This window comes from Tyto alba, unplaced genomic scaffold (genome assembly GCF_018691265.1).
Source record: "Tyto alba isolate M040663 unplaced genomic scaffold, T.alba_DEE_v4.0 Super-Scaffold_42, whole genome shotgun sequence".
In the NCBI taxonomy this organism is placed as follows: Eukaryota; Metazoa; Chordata; class Aves; order Strigiformes; family Tytonidae; genus Tyto; species Tyto alba.
The window spans coordinates 18,316,058-18,334,194 of record NW_024881318.1 but is presented as its reverse complement, the minus strand read 5'-3'; the positions used below and the strand labels follow the sequence as shown (position 1 = coordinate 18,334,194).

Here is an 18,137-nt window from a genome sequence, read left to right as displayed (position 1 = left end):
TTCATGTTTCCTTTGAGATACTTTGTCTTCTCCAGTTGACAGCAGTGAAGCTTGTACTTTTCAGTGAAGGCCAGTTTTCCATTAATTTTTATTTGCATATATTTCAAAGTAAAAATTCCCTAGGGACAATCTGAATATCTGAACAACTACTTCATTCCTGTCAGTATTTTTTTTTTAACACTAAGACACAAATTTGCAAGTCCTCTTACATTCAGTCACTTATTGTGTGTGTGAAACATCTGTAGCAGCACAGGGAAGCATACAAGAGCAGACAGTTTACCTTATGGCAAATTCCAAGGCAGTATTTAAAGTTCAAATGAAATTCCAGCATTCAAAGTGGGGGGTTTAGGGGAAAAAAATGTCCCAGGTCTCTCAGTGATAAGTTTAATTATGGACAAGATGACACACACATAGTAAAGCCCACAAAGGCTGTGACAGACAGCATTGTGGAAGTAAATTCCAATAAAATCTTAAAAGATTACTTTAATAATAAACCATGCATTCCTGAGCAAGCCATTGCAGGATTAGCTACCACATTGCTTTGCTGCAAGCAGATTTTTCACAAAGTGTTGTTGATACCACTTTCAAGACATTCATGAAAATTGATGAATTTCTAAGATCTCTGCATTTTGGTGTTTTTACTTCACACTGCTAACCCAGTTTCCACCCAGACTGGGATCCCAGTGATGGTAATGACAGAGTGTGGTTTGGGCAGAGTTAACATCCGGAAAAGCGGTAAAAAACTCTCTGAGGTGAAGGTTTCCAGCTGCAATGTCAAGATAATTTTAGATCTACTGAAAAATGGCTTGTGTTTGAGAAGTGCTGAGGCTGACACTGTTCTGTAAAATAACTGGTTAACTTAAAAAAACCCAACACCTTCAGTAGGGACTGAACTTATGCCAGCAATAGTAATATCAGACAGAACAAATACAAGAGAAAAATAACCATCCTGGAAAACCTAGCACTCTCTCTCTACTATAATCTTTTAATAGTCAGGCTTAAAGTCATAGCAGCCATTGTCCATTTGGTTCTGGTTTTACTGTAGAGAAATAAAAATCCTTTCACTTTTCATAAAGTGTAAAGCATACCCTTTAAATCCTGCAGCACAGTATAGACAAAATAACTGAACTTCTGAGGGCTTTCTGCCTGGATTCCTCCTACGTTCAGAAGGCAATCGTTTAATTAACATACATTTAATATAACAGCTCTGGATTTTAGCATTTGCTTCAAGGATGTGGGATATCAGGGAAGCCGTTCTAAGCTGAATTACAAAATAGGTAGTGAAGTCCTTCAAAGCTTGAGACATTTTTTATTCTCAAAGAAATCTGTAAATTTTTTTCCAGTTAGTTATTAACCATTTATCAATAAAAAAGTTTTCCATGAGATTATTAGTGATGGCCCAAATGCTGGTAGGTAGTGAAGGACCTCTTGTCATTTCTCTAGCAGATGTAATTTCATTGCACCTCAAAAGGGTTCTTAAACTGCTCTGTATTGGCAAATGAAAAGCACTTTCACTTCTTCCAAATTCAACAACTAATAGTATAAAACATGTTTGTAATTATTAGTGCAACTAGTCAAGGTATTTCAGTGAAATGTGCCTGGAGTTTGTGGTGGGCAAAGCACAAATGGCAATCCTGTTTATGCCAGCACCAGGCTGGGCTGCTTTATAGAAGTTGCTTTGTTACTTCACAGTGTTTAAACTAGCCACAATGTCATCCTTCATGTTAGGCAGTCTGTGTAACTCCCACAAAGCACGCTGAGCAAAGTATTATTCTTTAAAATACATAGTGCCCCAGGACCGAGAAGTTCCAGTCCTGCTGGTAGGTGTCTAGCACAAGGTGTTCAAAACAATGTACAGTGCAGGGCAAGCTGTACAAACCCAACATTGTTAAACATGAATACAACAGTGTCCCAAGGAATTCAGATCTAATCCTGCAAATACCGACATGTGGGTAGCCAGCAACCTGTTAATTGTAGCAAATGCCTTCTCACTTATGTGGCATGCACTTCCTTCCGTGAACACTATGCTAGTGTATAGAAATGTGTCCCTTGTGTCCTTTTTGGTTAAAATTAGCACTTGGGAAATGAAAGACAGGTACAGGCAAGTGAGACAACTATCAGCTTTTAGTCACTTCAGGCACAGGGCACCTACCACTTTTGCTATTCATAAGAAAAGAGTACCACACCACATCAAGGTAAGTACTGTAGCATTTGGTAGCTTTGGATGTGGATAATGACAAAATGCATCCACCAGTTTTGAACCCTGAAATCCCCAGTAGTAAAATAATTTTATATTAAATATTTCCTTCTTCAAAAACACTTAGAAATATCTGTCAAATGTATTAAAACTGCAGGAAAAGTGTTGCTCTTTTTTCACCTTTCAAAATTTGGTATTGCTGCAGATGGCAATGTCACAGTTTTGAACAGAAATATTTTGTACTGTTTTGAGAAAATAAATGTTATGTTAAGTTTACGGCCTTGAGGAAAAAAAAAAAAAAAAGTTCTGCTACAAGGACAAAAATGTGAGTTTTTTTATCAGAGGCTCTTTCATACAAGTTGGAAAACAGCTGTACTGCACTGGGAAACAAAACACGATAGATGTTTGAATAAAGATGAATTAGAACTACAAAGGTCAGGTCTGGATGTGACCCAGAAACTGAATTGCACTGACCCAATATTTTGGTTCAGCTAGCCACAGATTTTTTTTTTTTTTTTTTTTTTTTTTTTGGGGGGGGGCGGGGGAGCAGGTGAGAATGGTGTGTGGAAAGTGAGTAGTATTTTGGTTTTGGCGGTTTTGGGAACAGAAAAAAAAAAAAAAAAAGCTGTGGGTTTGGACTTGGATTTTTTGACACCGTCACCACACGCACATTTATACAGATACACGAAAAGACCCATTTTCTAGAAGAGCGTTTCGGGCTCATTGCTGCCTAAGGGGGGATAAATACCTGTGCCCCACAAAGAGCGGGCGCCACGTTTCCGTGCCCCCCCAGCGTCCCCCCGTCTCATACCCCACTCCCTCCGTGCTTGTCCTCCGTGGGCCTCCGACCCCCTCCTGCGAGGGGGCTGTCCCGGGCCCCAGCTCCCCCCCCACCCGCAGCGGCGGCTCACAAGGGGTTAAGCTAAGCTTGTGAGCACCGACACGTTGAGGGGGAGTAGCCAAAACCAAGCAGCAAAAACATCATAGCACATTCCTGGGTAGTCCTCAGCTGCCAGCATCTGATTAAAACCATATCTCTCGCTGTGAGTGGCTAACTAATCTGAAGGCGAGAGTACAACTGCATATTTAACAGGGCCCCCGGTCCCAGCCAGACGGCCGGCTGCAGCCATCGGATCATGCACGGAGCAGCACGGATCTAGCCTGTAAGTAGCTTTGCGAGGGGAGGAGGCGGTGTCTCGGTTCCTGCAGAGCCCACCGCGGGGAAGGGGGGACGGTGTGCGGGGAAGGGGGCGTCGTGGGCGCTTTTCGTCCGAGGACGTCACAAGTCGGTGTCTCCGGTGGAGGCTACCGGGGGAGGTGGGCGTGCGCTCCGGCCGCGGCGGGGCTCGGGGTGCCGGGGGTTCGGGGGTTGCGGCTCGGGAGTGGGGGCGGTGGTGGGGTCGGAGGCTGCGGTGGGGCCGGGGCTTGGGACACTGGAGGGGGCTGCTCTCCGACCGCGGAGGGGCTTGGGGCGCCGGGGCAGAGAGGGGTGCTGCGGCGGCGGGAGGGGGTGAAGTGGGGGGGGGGGGGGGGGTGTAGCGCTGCCGCCGCGGTGGGGCGAGGGGCACTGGGGCAGGGTGCTGCGGCGGGGCTGGGGCTCGGGACGCTCGGGGGGGGGGGGGGGGGGGGTGGTGCTGCGGCCGTGGCGGGATCAGGGCCTCGGGGATGGGTGGGGGCGCGCTCCGGCCGCGGCGGGGCCCGGCTGGGGGGTGGGATGCTGGGGGCGCCGGGGGAGGAGGGGTGCTCCGTCCGTGGCGGGGCCTAGGCTCGGGGCGCCCGGCGAGACGGCTGTGCTGCGGCGGGGGGAGAAGGGGGTGCTTGGGACGCCGGGGGATGGGGTGTGCTGCGGCCGTGGCGGGGCTCGGGGTCTGGGGTGCCTGGGATAGGTGGGATGCTCCGGTCGCGGTGGGACCCGGGACACCGGGGGAGTGGGGGGGTGCTGTGGCGGGACCGGGGCTAGGGGGAGAGGGGAAGTGCTTGAGGGGCCGGGGGTGGGTGGGATGATGCGGCGGGGCCGAGACTCGGGGTGCCGGGAAGGGGCGCTCCTCCGGTCACGGCGGGGCTGGGGCTTGGGGCGACGGTGGAGAGGGGGCTGCACTCCAGTCGCACGGGGGGATGCCGCGGCTGCGGGGGGTCCTCCGGCCGCGCCGGGGCTTGGGGCGCCGGGGAAGTGCTACGGTGGGACTGGGGCTCGGGGCAGATGGAGGCGGTCAGGCAGCCGGGGGTGTGTGGGGTGCTGCGGCGGGGCCGGGACTCGGGCCAGCGAGGGAAGGGGGGCTGCGCTCCGGCCGCGGGGGGGGGGGGGGGGAGGGGAGGGCGGCGGCGGCCGAGACGCCGCAGGAGATTAAGGTGCTCGGGGCGCCGGGAGAGGAGCTGTGCTGCGGCCGTGGCGGGGCCAGGGCTCGGGGGTGGGTGGGATGCTCTGTCCGCGGCGGGGTAGAGGGGGGTGCTGTGCCGGGACCGGGGCTTGGGAGGGTGCTGCGGCCGTCCCGGGGGAAGGGAGAGTGCTGCGGCGCGGCCGGGCCAGAGCCCGGGGCGCCGAAGGTGGGTGGGATGCTCCGGCCGCAGCGGGTCTCCGGACAGAGCGGGGTGCTCAGGGCGCTGGGGAAGAGGGGGGAGCTGCTGCTAGGATGGGGCTCGGGGTGACGGTGGAGGCGGGGGGGTTGGGGGGGGCGGGTTGCTGCTGCGGCGGGGCAGGGGCTCAGGCTCGGGGTGCTGGGGGAGGGGGTGCTCCGGCTGCAGCGGGTCTCGGGGCCCGTGGGTGGGTGGATTGCTCTGGCCGGGGGTCGGGGCGCTGCGGGAGAGCGGGTGCGCTGCGGCCGTGCTGGGGATGGGGGCACTGGGGCAGGACGATGCTCCAGCGGCGGGGAGGGGGGGGCGGGGGGGGGGGTGAGGGAGGAGGGCGTCCTCCGGCCGCGCCGGGTCTCGGGGCGCCGAGAGAGCGGGGGTTGCTGCAGCCGGGCCAGGGTTCGGGGCACCGGAGATGGATGGGGTGCTCCGGTCGCGGCGGGGCTAGGGGCGCCGGGGCAGAGGAGGGTGCTTCGGCCTTGGCTCGGGGCATCGGGGGTTGATGGGATGATCGGGGCGCTGGGGGAGAGGGGAGTGCTGTGGCGGGGTGGAGCTGGGGCTCGGGGGAGAGGAGGGTGCTCGGGGCGCCGGGAAAGGGGGGGTGATGAGGAGAGGCCGGGGTCCGGGGCGGCGGGGGCTCGGGGGGTGTGATCCGGACGCGGCGGGACTCGGGGCACTGGGGCAGGGGGATGCTCCAGCTGCGTCGGGGGGGGGGGGGGGGGGGGCGTCCTCCTGCCGCGCCGGGTCTCGGGGCGCTGAGAGATCGGGGGTTGCTGCAGCGGCGCCACGCTTCAGGGCCCGGAGGTGGGGGGGATGCTCCGGCCGCGGCGGGGCCCGGGGCGGAGGGGAGTGCTCCTGCTGCGGCGGGATTCGGGGCCTGGAGGTGCGTGGGGTGCTCTGGCTGCAGCAGGGCGGTGGCGGAGGAGGGGTGCTGCGGCCGCGGCGGGGCTAGGGCTTGGGAAGCCGAGGTGGGGGGTGGGGTGCTGCTCCGGCTTGGCCGGGTCTCGGGGCCCTCCGGCCGCGGTGGGTCTGGGGCTCGGATGCTCTCATCTCCCTGCGGGAGGAAGGAGTCGGAGGGGTTGCCGGGCGGTCTTGGGGCGGCCCCGTCGCCGCAGAGGGGGTCTGGGCAGCGCCGCGGAGGCGGCGGGGGCTGCTGCGGCGCTGCCGATCCGCGCTGCGAGCAGCGTGTCCTGGCTGAGACGGGGTGGGGGGAAGCCGCCTGCATCCTGCTCTGGGCTCTGACAGGGCCAGCGCCCTGAGAAAGCTAGAGAGCAAAGGAAAATAAATGTGTATTTTAATTTTCATGTGTGGAGAGAAGGGAATCTGGAAAAAAAAAAAAAAAAAAACCAAAGTATATAAACACCAAATTTCACATGAATAATTGATACGAAAGAATCTTTCTAGTAGCAGGGAGGAGGAAAGGGTTAGTATATTTCGATTCGGGGTGGGGTTTTGTTTTGGATGGAGCATCCTTGCTGGAGACCCCTCTGTCTGCTGGTGCACCTCAGGATGCTACTTGTGTCTGTGGTAAATGGTCATAGTTAAAGATGTCCAGGGTTAATGGAATGAATCTTCTACCTTGTCAGAGAAACTGATTTCCCAGTGGGTGACACTTACAGTCTAATGATCATCATATGATGATACTTATGCTGGGTTAGTGCCTGTGCTCTGAGCAGAAAGTTAAATGCAGGTGTTGCCAACACATCTAGATTTTTCAGATAAGCTGAGGCTGGTTACTTGAGCACTTACTAGGGAAGCATGAAAATTCACTGGTAAGGTAGGATTAACTTGATTAGGAGTGGGGGAATGAGTTATTGTCTTAGTCTTAATGAAGGTAGATTGCCTTAAAAGGCTACAGTTTTGCCTCAGTCTTCTCTAACTTCCATAAACAAGGCTGAAAAACAGACCAAATCTGAGAGCACATAGGCCTAGATTTTTCCACCTTTTCACTAAGGAATGGGCATACGTATGCTTAAGGATGGGAAGGCATGTGTGGATATGCAAAATAGATATGCAGATTGAACTGGATAAAAGTAATTATGAAACTATATATTTTACCTGCCTGTGAAGACTTCCCAGTCACTGGTAAATTGAAAATCTGTACTTGTATATGATAATGACCTGTTAGGCAGTTATAATGCTAGCAGGTCTTCAGATGAGCTTCCATTATGACCTTCCAGGAGGTGGGTGAGGCAGGTGAATCAGAATTCAAAGAAAATCTCTTCAGCTGAGGAGGAGATTGGTCTTAGGGAGTCATCCACCATGTCTGTTCAAAGAAACATTGCAGTTGCATCCAACACAATGGTTTTTGAGGCATAACGGGGTTTCCAAAAATCCCTGAGTGATCTGAGGATGTGCTCAAGCCTAAAGCAGAAATTTCTGTCAATAGTAACTAAATAGAGTTTGCATTAGGAGGAGGAGAAGCAGCAAGTGGTAGAAATGGTAAGGAGGATGTGAGTGCTAAATGAATGTCAGGTAAACCATCAGAACAGAGGCTTAACTAGCAAACCTCATGACATGGAGTATAGGAAGGCTCAGGGTAAAGTGGACCGAATCCCAGGTGCTCCAAGTCTTAAATCAAGAGATGGGTCTGCTGAGAGAAATTTAACAGGGTCTTGGGTGCTTGTCACTGTAGTCAGGAGACTGGGAGAATGATAAACACTAGTTTGAGAGTTCTGTGATTTATGATACTTCTCTCCTGTGCTCTTATTTCAAACAAAGCTATTGGCTTTGATTGGATCAGCACTATCAGTTGAAAGGATGGGCCAAATGCTAAAAATTTGGCATCAGCTTCCTTTTGTGAAGGTAGAGATGGTTATACATTCTAGTAGCTGCTATGTATATACTTCTTGCTTAAGGCCTTTACCTTACAGGAAGATACAGTAAGAAGCACTCTAAATGGGTGATTAATATATACAAATGGTGGCAAAAGGAACTCTTGTATTTGCTTTTCCACAGAGACAAAAATCTATGTACTTAGTGTCAAGGAAGGGGAAATCAAGGGCTGGTGTCTGGACAGGATGTCTAGAGTAAAAAACATAGTTTGAGATACAGCATATTATATACTTTCATTTACTTTGTAGCCACTGAGTATTGTTGCCAAACCTACAGATTTTTCTCTCCTATTGATGCTCTTTTCTCCTGGTGAACTTCACACTCCTAGGACATTTGTGTGACCTGTTAGGTTAACCCAGTTCTTCTGAATGTGTGTGGACTTTATTCAGCAAGGCTAGCAATACGTGAGTACTACAGAAGCATGAATTTGCTTGGACAATGAAGCAATAAATTCCACATCCAGAGAAAGCCAGCTAGTTCTGGAAACAGTACTGATGGTGTAAATGCTGTTTGCTGGCTAGATTCTGTCAAAAGATATGATGAAGAGATAGCATGGAGGCAACTTGCAATCTGCAAGGATTTTGGAGAAAAAAAAAAAAAGAGATTTTACATATAGACTAAGGGATTTTTAGTAGAATCAAGATTTTAATGCCCAGGAAGGGGTCAAAGGGGTACTAATCAGCTTCTACTGTGAAACACAACAAAGTATAAGCCATAAGCTACTACTTCTACCTCAGCTTGGGCTCTACAGAAATACAACTTTGTTGTATTAGTAGGATCAAATAGAATAAGGTGTCTAAGTACCATAACTGACAAAACAAACTGACTTTAGAAACCTGATTTTGAGGCTGTATCTGGGTTCAAGGGTCTCAGGGTTATAAAGAAGCTGGATGAAGCATAGTGACAGGCCCAGGCAATAAACAAGAGGTACCAGTTTCAGCAGGATTAGCCTGTTTATACAAGCTGGGCAGCTGAGTGCTGAACAAAGCATCTTCTCCCATCTAACTCTTGTCAGTTCTGGTTGAGGACATAGACCATTCTAGTTTCCCCTCTTCTGGGAGGATGTGTCTTGCATATGCTATGGAGTGTTTGAGGATGAAGTCTCAGCTGAAATGCCCTGTAGACCTTTACATCCAAACTATCTGTGGGATATATTTTATAAAGCTTCATAGTTAATGCATGTCACCTTATCTCAAAGCTCAGCCATTACAGGGCCAGTTAAATACAGACTATTGGCCTGCAAGCTGAATTTCCTGCTGTCGTGTCAGTTCGTATTGTATCCTTAAGCAATAAGATGAGAGGTGACATACTTGATGATGATTACCTCTTGAACAGAACAAGTATGTCTGAGACAGGATAATAGACCTTTAACTTAAGTCAGGAGGCTTCATGAGAATGTCAACTAGGTACTAGCTCCTCCAGCAGTGTACTCAGCTCTTAATGCTGATGTGTGACAGAGCAGCAAGTCTCTTCCTGTGAGAACTCTCATACACCTGCTCTATGGCTAAAATGTGTATGGATGAGACCTTCCTAGGAAGGGACAGGACAAGTTGGGAACGCTAAGGATGGAGTGTTAATATTGCAACCTGTATTTTTATTTTAGGCATCTTCTATGGTCTCTCAGAATAGGGGGGTTTGCCCTTTAAGGGAGAGCACAAAGGTCACTGTATGAGTAAGATCTGCTATTCAAGCTACTAGCAAATTAGTTCTATCTGCAAACAGCTGCTAGCCTGACTGATGGAAGGTAAAATCTAGAGCAGGATGGAAGGCTGATTAAATGCTTCTGACAGATGAAAGCATCCCCATAATATGATATCAAGACCATCATGGAGATGAAAAATTAGAGAGCGCCTGGTCAGGATTACTTTAGAGTCTGGATTTAGGAGCAATAACATAGACTTCCTCATATGTACATCACAAATATGTGTAATTACAATTACCAACAGGGAAACTTACTGCACAACAGTTATCTGTGAAACTTGGCTAGCTGAAGGAGCTGCAATGGAGCTCTGAAAATCCTAGTTAATACTTTATCTCTGCTATAGATCTTTCTGTACCATCTTCTTGTGTCTTAGTTATTCATTGTCTTTTTTGCTGCATATACAAGGGGATCTGGGGCCTTTGGTAATGACTAACCTTGAAGGCAAGAGTAACCCTTGTATTAAGCAGTATGCTTCATAACACCCAAGGGCTAAAATTGCTGTGGAAGATCCTGCCCACATAAGGTAAGTCTTCTAATTACACATCATGAACCTGACTTGCATCTGTTAGAGGAGACAGTATGCAGTGGCTTTTGTGACAATGACTGCTACAACAGTTTATGTAACAAGAGGTACAGTAGCTGGGGGCTAAGTGGGACTGCTGAAATTAATCTTTAAGGGCAGGTTTTTGACTATTCATGGGATCATCAGTCTTGGTAAACAAACTGCACTACCTGACTCTGGCCATGACTACATGGTTTTAGGTTGGGTGAATGGAAGAATAACATAGCAAAATCCTGTTGCTCATACAGATACATTAGTGAACAGGTGGAGAACACTTACAGTTCAGCGTAGGCTATACAGAACATACACAATATCTCTCAATACAACATGTACACACTCAAGCTGTGAAGGGGGATAACTGACAGCACTGGACAGTTAACAACATGCAGATGAAATAACCTATGATAACAGCTTCAGTATGTGTCAAGCTCCTGCTCTAAGGAAGGAGGTAAAAAGCATGGTTATTGGCAAGAGTCCTTTGCTATACTAACTAGCAAGAAGATCAGAAACAACCCTTCTAGGCAGGAGGGAGATAGGATTACAATTGGAAATGAAGTGTTTGAGCTGTTTTCTGGTTCAAACTAGTTTTCATCTGAGTAAACATTAGTTGCCTTGATTAACTGCTGCTTTGCTTCCAGGTGGTTTGGTATACCCAGTGAGATTCAAAGTAGGATTGACAAAAGATCAAGTGATATGCACTACCTGTGAGTAGGCAGGTGATGCTTTCCTGAGCAACAGCTAGAACAGGCAACTAAACTCTGGCTCAGGAGCCACTGGTTTATGAGGCTTCACTCAAAACTGGAGAGAGTGGTATAAAGGGGTGGCCTCTTAGCATGCTATCTGTTCTGGAAGACTGATATGAAAAACTTCTTGTGGATAATCTAAGTATATAATGTAGTAATAAGCCTGTGCTACCAACTGAACAGTTCTCTATCAAGAAAGTGTACTGGGATATCTATCAATTGCTTTCTAAAAGAAGAATCTGGAGTTCAGATGCTGGTATTGTTGGTACTGAGTGAAAGGGTTTATTAATATAAGAAATTAACTAATAGGTTGGAATGCTAAATGCTGAACAGAGATTGGAAAGTTTGCTACCAAGACTTGTTGCAATATACTGTGTTGTTCCTGGAACAACTTATAATTTGAGATTGACTAACTTCAGACACTGATGTTCCTGGCTGAAGAATAGCTCTAACAAACAGGCTATGACAGTGCAAGTTCCCCTCAGCTTAAGTCTTCAAGTAACCAGATAGCATGAAAAGCATTTCAGTTTCTTCTTTCAAAGAAAGCAGAGGGCAATACTTAACAGCTTGTTTAAACTGGTCATGACTTCTCCTGAGCTTTCTGTTATAATACTCTTGTGACAGCTGTATCTATTCCCATGGCAAGTGGAAGAAAAAGTCAAAATAGAGTGACTGTGGAACTGGGTTGGGAAGTAACTATCTCATCAGAAACTGTGTACTCAAATCTGTAGTACAATGGAAAAAAGTACTGGTCCAGTTGCACCACTTGAACTGAGTGACCTGTTCAGTTCAAGCTGTTAACTTAGTGATGTTCACCTGGCCATGATTCAAGAGTGGAGCAAACGCTTTCAGGAACTTAGTTTGAATTTCTGTGTTCTTGCTAAAAAACAAACAGCTTGGAGGAGACCAATGCACTATATGATGAGAACAGACTGTTCTGATCAACAGATGAAATAGCAGTTGGCAAATTGACTGAACTAGTAAGATGTCTGGGTAGTTTCACAGGCATGATCCTGCACTAGCAGTGGTACATGCCCACATTTGTAGCTGATATGACTACTTAGAGTACTAAGGTCTTTATCTACTTTGCAGTTGGTACTGGTCAGAGGGATCAGCATGAAGGAGGTATTCCCTGATATGTCCATTACCACACTTCTATCTCATTAAGTAGATGAATGTCATGCTTCCCTGTTTCTCATTACTGGTTGTGTATGATAGACAGCTGGACTATGTGCCATATAATGCAGTATATAAGTACAGTTGTAGCTTATTCCAAAAGGGTATTTGTGTTGGCAAAAGAAGCCCTTGGCATAAGTCTGCCTTAACACCTCAGCAAAGGATTGAGCTATCTTAGGCGAGGGGACAGAACACTGAACAGGGCTTAAAGCAAGTTGCATGAAAGAAGTTCCCTAAAGTAAAATCCTGTTAAAATAGAAATATTGAGCCAACAGGTCAAGTGCCTGGCTTAACTGAGGCCATGATGCCAAACAATTTCTTAACCATAAATCCTGTTTCTACCTACTGGCTACATGGGACAGTTTAAACAGGCTTTTGGAACTTAGGCTGAGAACAATGGTCTTGGTTTCCCTGCTATCAAGGAATAACAGGAGAAACTGAGTGATGGGGGCATCACTAATCTAGACCTTACTGATTGTGAAAATGGCAGATAGCTTTACTTGTTAGTCAAGGTAGGTCAACATACTTTTCAGTTGTCTCTTACAAGACTAACCACAGGGGCCTGGGTTACTTAGTAATATAAGTCATCTTGCTGACAAGTAATGTTGATCTTGCATTCCAGACATGGCATAAAATGGAGGTGAGCATCTCCCAAGCTGTTTATGAACTCTTCCACTTGTCTTTAAACAGGTACTTCTTATGTATAAGTGTGAACAATACATATCGTGTATAACCTGCCTATAGGCAAGGCTACTATCTTTCATATATATTAGTTACTGGCTATGCTAGTTCTTAATTTTATTGTTTTAATAGAGGAAAAACTAATGGTAGTGCTTGCATCAGAACAAGCAGCTGGAATTTTTCCATCTAAATCATAGTAATCTTGTCATGTTACAGAAGGTTTATTCAACTTGAACTCTTAGACAACTGTCAGATGCTAGAGCAATGAGTGTTCTAGTAATGAAACAACACTTAAGATGATATGTTATTTGACTCCTCAGCATGAATGATCCTTTTTAAAAGACAAAATTCTGAATAGCACATTCATGTTTCTGATCTATTAATGCATGCCTAGTGCTTCTCAAGGCTGCTTGGGGCACTACAATTGCAGCAGGAGCTAGGCAGAAAACGTGATAGTCAGTAATGCACATAGGGATTTGTTAGCTGCAAATGTCAGTCAGTCATACAGAGGCTCACACAAATGCACTATTATACTTATTAGGTGGGTAGCATGTTGCTAGTCAAGATAGTCCATTATTAGTAAATATATCTGGGTTTACAGCTTTGTCTCTTACTAGTCATTGAATGTATTGCTATTTAACCTTTAGTCTATTTCCTCAGCCCACAATACTGAAGTCTTGAACTCACTCATGTGGATAGCTTGTTTACCAGTCTTCTGAAAAAGCTCTTCTGTCAAGAACTCGATAGCTAGAGATATTTCTAAGGATACATTGTGCAGGTCCTAATACAACCTTCTAACAAGAACTTGACTAACTCTTCAAGAAGGCACAGGGGAGGGAACAACATGCCTTGGAAGCTTGTTCAGCACTTCAGCTGTTGCTGTGCTTCCGCTTACTACTTCATCCTAACAGGTTATATTGCACTTGGCAGTAAAAGCTTCTCTTGTCCTCTCCTGGCCTCTCAGATGCTAATTTGAGGTTAATATTTACATACAATAACTCTTTAAGCTGAATCATGCACTTGTAGTATCAAGGGACAAAGAAGGAGCACAGGCTGTGAAAAGGACAAAGTATTAGACTGCTGAGCAGATGTGTAGTTTATCTGCCTTGCCTCTGACTTTTCCAGTGTCCCTAACCTTTCCAGACACTTTCATCAACACTGAGGCAATTATCTTTGATTGCTGAGGGGAAAAAAAACTGTCTGAGTGAGGATTATTGTCCAGGCTTAAAATCTCATGACAGACTATAGCCATATGAAGATTCTCAATCCTTTGTGCACAGAACCAAAATATAATCATTGAGGGGAGCCATCATGTTGCCACCCCTTGCTCAAATAAAGAATAACTGTCAAAGCATGTTCTAAGGGAAACTAAATGTTGCTCACAAAATTGTTTGGCATGTGCTTCAAGTCTGGTATTTCAAGGTTGACTCTTCACTACCTCCAGGTCTCCTTGTAGGGAGTTCAGAGAAGACACCAAGAGCACAGTATGGTCAAAATCTTAAGACTGACTTCCTGAGGTTAGATGTGTGCACGTTAGTAAAATGCTGAAAGGAGAGTTGCCTGCCTTGAGGTAGTAGGTAATGGCTCATACTTCAGGGCCTGTGTGTGGAGGGCCTGAAATAGCCTTTCCCTAAAGAGTGATCTGTACTTGTGCTTCACAGAATAACACCTATAGGAAAGGAGGAAGACACTATTAGTGGTGTCTTCATAAACCCTTTCTGGAGTAAATTGAGTAGGTGAGCAAAATGTGGTTTGTAATGAGTGATACAGGCAAGAGTGTGGGGCACTTCTCCCAGGGTAGCATCATCTATAAATCTGCAGTCTAAGACTTTTGAAATAATGCTTTTAACACAGTAGTTAAAATGGGCCCTAAAATTGCATAGCAAGTAATTAGGCTGTGATGATAGTGGTGGACATAACTACATGGAGAAGATTCAAAAGGCATCACTTAAGCCTGACAGTTGCTGTGGGAATGATCTTGTTCTTCACTATGCCAGTATAACTGAAAGCATGCCTGTCCTTGTATAAAAGCACATGCATCTCTAATAATGACATACTGCTGGCTGGCTTTTTTTCAGGTGAACTCAGAATTCAAGTGTAATAAAATAATTTTTGTCTCTTGTTGCCTTAATCCTGCAGTCTGATTAAGGAAATACTAAGGGACGGAGTACTCTGAAAGGAAGCCTTCCAAGTAAGAGCAAGAACTACAACAAAAGTTTACTTCCTTAGTTACTTGCATGTAGAACACACTAGCACTTTCCATTAAAATAAGCCAAACTTAAAGCTGTGCAATGTCTTTGTTACACTTAACTTGGGTCTAAAACGTAGAATCCAAATTTAGTTGCCTGAGACTCCTGTACTGCAAGCAGACTAGCCTACTGCTAGTTTGATCTACATAATGTTTCTCCCCACTCCAGTGAAATTTTAAGGTAAAGACTGAGACAATTTTATGTTAGTCTTGTGGCTTAATTAAGATGTCAGGGAGTAGGTAAAATATGAATGTGTATTAAGGCAATCTTTTCTATCCTTGCATTCTTATTTTCACTAATTCTCTTGCTCCAGAGATATGATTCTCAAAGTACTCCAAAGGTATGATAAATAACTGCCATGTACATAAACTCTCACCAGGTGAGATGAGCTGTGCCAGATCTCAGATAGGAGAGTATGTCCTGTAAACTGGCCAGAAAACTCTCACTAACCTTCTCAAATGCCATTGTTGACACTGAGAATGAGCTTTTCCACAGTAAGACAGGGTATTTGCAAGGCTTCAGGCAGACTTTGGTGTATCCTTCCCCATCTTCCTCCACCTTAGGGTTTTATATTGTCTGACTCTATGCAAATAAGTGGTCTGGCTTCCATAGGATGGAGTCAGATGGCAACAGTGGAGGGATGACTTGAGTTTAAAGATGACAACTAACCACCTGGTTTTCTACCACTTTACAGTTGCCAAAGTGAGGTCTTGCTTGTGCATATTTGCTCTTCCCTAGATTTTTTGCATCTTATTGCCTCTTTACTTTAGTGAGATAATTACTGTGGTTGTATAACACCAAAGGTGGGTGTAGCTCCACGATTTAAACTGGGGAAGCAGGACCACTGAGAGGCAGGACTCAGTGCCTTAAGGTTGTTATTTCTTATTTGCAGCATGGAGCTGGGCAGAATGTCCTAAATCTATGACTCAGCTCCTATGGACCATATCTTAGTTCTGTTCTTCTTCAGGCCTTTTCCTTGTGTTGTCTAAACAGTAACCTTACAGATGGGGGTGAGTGGTTAACTAATGATTCAGCCTTAACTCTGTCTGTCCTCCTCTCTATTTCTGAAGGACTAGGAAGAGGCTCATTACGCTGAAGTCTAAAAGACTATCTCTGCCCAAAACTATACCATCAAGCAAGTTAGTCTAGTTTTAGAGTAGAATTCAGTTGGCTTCATTTTACTGGCTTAATGTGTGATTTTTAAATAGGCACACTCCTTTTTAACACTGCTAGTAGCCTGAAAAATCCCTGCTGGCTGTAATAGTTTCCCCCTTGTTCCTTTGTCAGAATGGGCACACAAGCTACTCTTCAGTGACAACATTTCTTAAACAAGCATGGTTTGCTATATCAACTCTTCTTCTAACATCTATTTCTATCCAGAACCACTTGAAATTTTCACAGCAACATTTATGTTCTCTTGCATCAAATGTTCCCTTCCTGTGGCTAAATAAGTTTCTTACAGAGAACAGGTATACGTGCTGGAGATCTTTCCTATATGACCACTTCTATCTGATTTCCTTGAGCAGTATTAAACGTAATTCACAAACAATCTGGTATGCAGCTAGGTCTAACTTTGCTTATATTAACAGCTAGTTCCCTGAAAGCCTCCTTCCTGACTAAATGAAAATGGAGGCCTTCAGGGTGAAATTCCTTATAAAGACATAGGAATTGGTACTCTTCCTAGGCTAAGAACCAGTTAGGCACTGGCATCCATTACTCTTAGTGGCAAGCTGGATGAGTCAGTCTGTACTTACTCATTTAGTAATGAATTGAGGGTAGAGGGAAAGGCAGAAGTGAGAGCAAAACCCTGAAGGTAACTTCTAAGTAATGGATAAGGCATTAGCTGTAACTAAGGCAAATGAGGAACAGGCTATTGAGAATTACAAGCTTCTAAGGCTAGAGGATATGTAATGCTTCGGCGCTTGTATCTCAGTACAGAATGTGTCTCACATGGTGTGCTGGATAAAAGAGGTGGCTTGGTCTGTGGCTGCTTGCCTGGATATAGGAAAAAATACTACTAAAGAGTAGCCCAGTTACTTAATCATCTAAACAATCTCTTGGCTCCATTTGTCACCCTAAAAGTCAAGAGACTAACTAAAGTCACTGCAATAACCCAGTCAAAAGAGTAATAGAACAGTTTCTGTAGCAGATGTGAATGTCCAGTTCTTTCTTGCTGGGTATAGATGGTCTTCAGAACTTCACAAAGACAATATGAGTCTCTCTATTTTGTAAGTGCAACTCAATGCTTCAGCTATGTAAGAACAAAACATAGTGACTGCAGATTTTTTTTTAATGTACCTTGTATTTCAGAGGTAGAAGGGTCTCATAGAATAGTTGTCATACTAGTCCATAGCATCTGATAACTTGCAGGGTTTGGGTTAGTTTGTTTTGTTTTTGTTTTTGTTTTTTTTTTTTTTTTTGTTTTGTAGTTTCTTGTTTGTTTTTGTTTTGTTTTGCTGTTTTTGTTTGTTTTATTTTCTTTAAAAAAAGCTAAGGTTACTTGATTATTTTTAATACAAGGGTACGGGGTTTGGTTTTGTTGTGTTTTTTCCTGGAGCAGTCTGTCTGCAGGCTAAGGAATTTATTTGCTTTTACCTATTGGGTGGTATAAACTCAGACTTGCAGTGGTTATAGAAACATGAATAAGATCTAATGGCTGGTTTTGGATGTTCTGGTGTCATCTCCATGGGTGTTTGGAACAGATCCTAGCAAATGTTTCTTGCATTCTGTCCTATCCTGTTACAGGGATGCAGCTGACAGTGCTGAAGAAGAATAAAGCAAAATATCTGAGGTTCTATAAACAGCTTTAAAGGTTAAAAAGCTAAAGATTGACAGATTAAAACAGGTCACTGGAAGTACAGCCTGTGCATGTAGGTCAATGTGGTCTTCTGATTTGGTATTACTGAGGTGAGAGTTCATTACCTAGTGGACATAACTTCATGCTGTCTATAGCCTGAGATGAATAGTCAGTGAGTCAGGTCACTATGTGATTGCTATTAAAACTTTCAGGAATTAGCAGGCTTCAGTGTTCAGCAGAAGAAACCTGAACAGGTCTTACCTTGGAGAAGAAATATTCTCATTATTAAATATTATGTCTGCCTACTGATTGTTGTTTGGATTTTTTAAAGCTACAGCAAGCACAGGTGACCACAATCTCATCATGTCTACTGAAGCTGAAACTACTACTGTCAACAGGCAGCCTGAGCAACAGGCTCCACCAAAAGCACAACCTTCAAAGAAGGAAAAAAAGAAAGGTAAGAAATGCTTACCTCTTGAACACCTCCTCTAGTCAGTGTCTATAATCTTTTGCATTTGCCTAAAACTAAGATCATTCTCACAGCATAGCGAAAATAACTCTGAGGTTTCAAGCTGACTGGAAGAGTGAGTAAATGAACTAGTAAAATAAATATAATCAGAAGGTAAG

At 45.5% G+C, this 18,137-nt stretch overlaps 1 protein-coding gene across 6 annotated transcripts in view; it reads left to right on the top strand.

The window, feature by feature from the left end:
• Window positions 1-3,183: 3,183 nt before the first annotated feature.
• DAB2 (DAB adaptor protein 2) overlaps window positions 3,184-18,137 on the top strand; it is a 30,107-nt gene continuing 15,153 nt past the window's right edge. The window contains exons 1-4 of one of the 6 annotated variants that reach the window (XM_032992242.2): window positions 5,814-8,004; window positions 9,708-9,825; window positions 12,406-12,473; window positions 17,842-17,967. In XM_032992242.2, the coding sequence (XP_032848133.1) occupies window positions 17,874-17,967 (94 nt within the window). In that variant the 5' untranslated portion in view covers window positions 5,814-8,004; window positions 9,708-9,825; window positions 12,406-12,473; window positions 17,842-17,873. Of the gene's footprint in view, window positions 3,361-3,478; window positions 3,515-5,813; window positions 9,826-12,405; window positions 12,474-17,841; window positions 17,968-18,137 lie in introns of those variants that run through there. The other 5 variants (XM_032992240.2, XM_032992239.2, XM_032992244.2 and 2 more) reach the window with 5 other exon arrangements.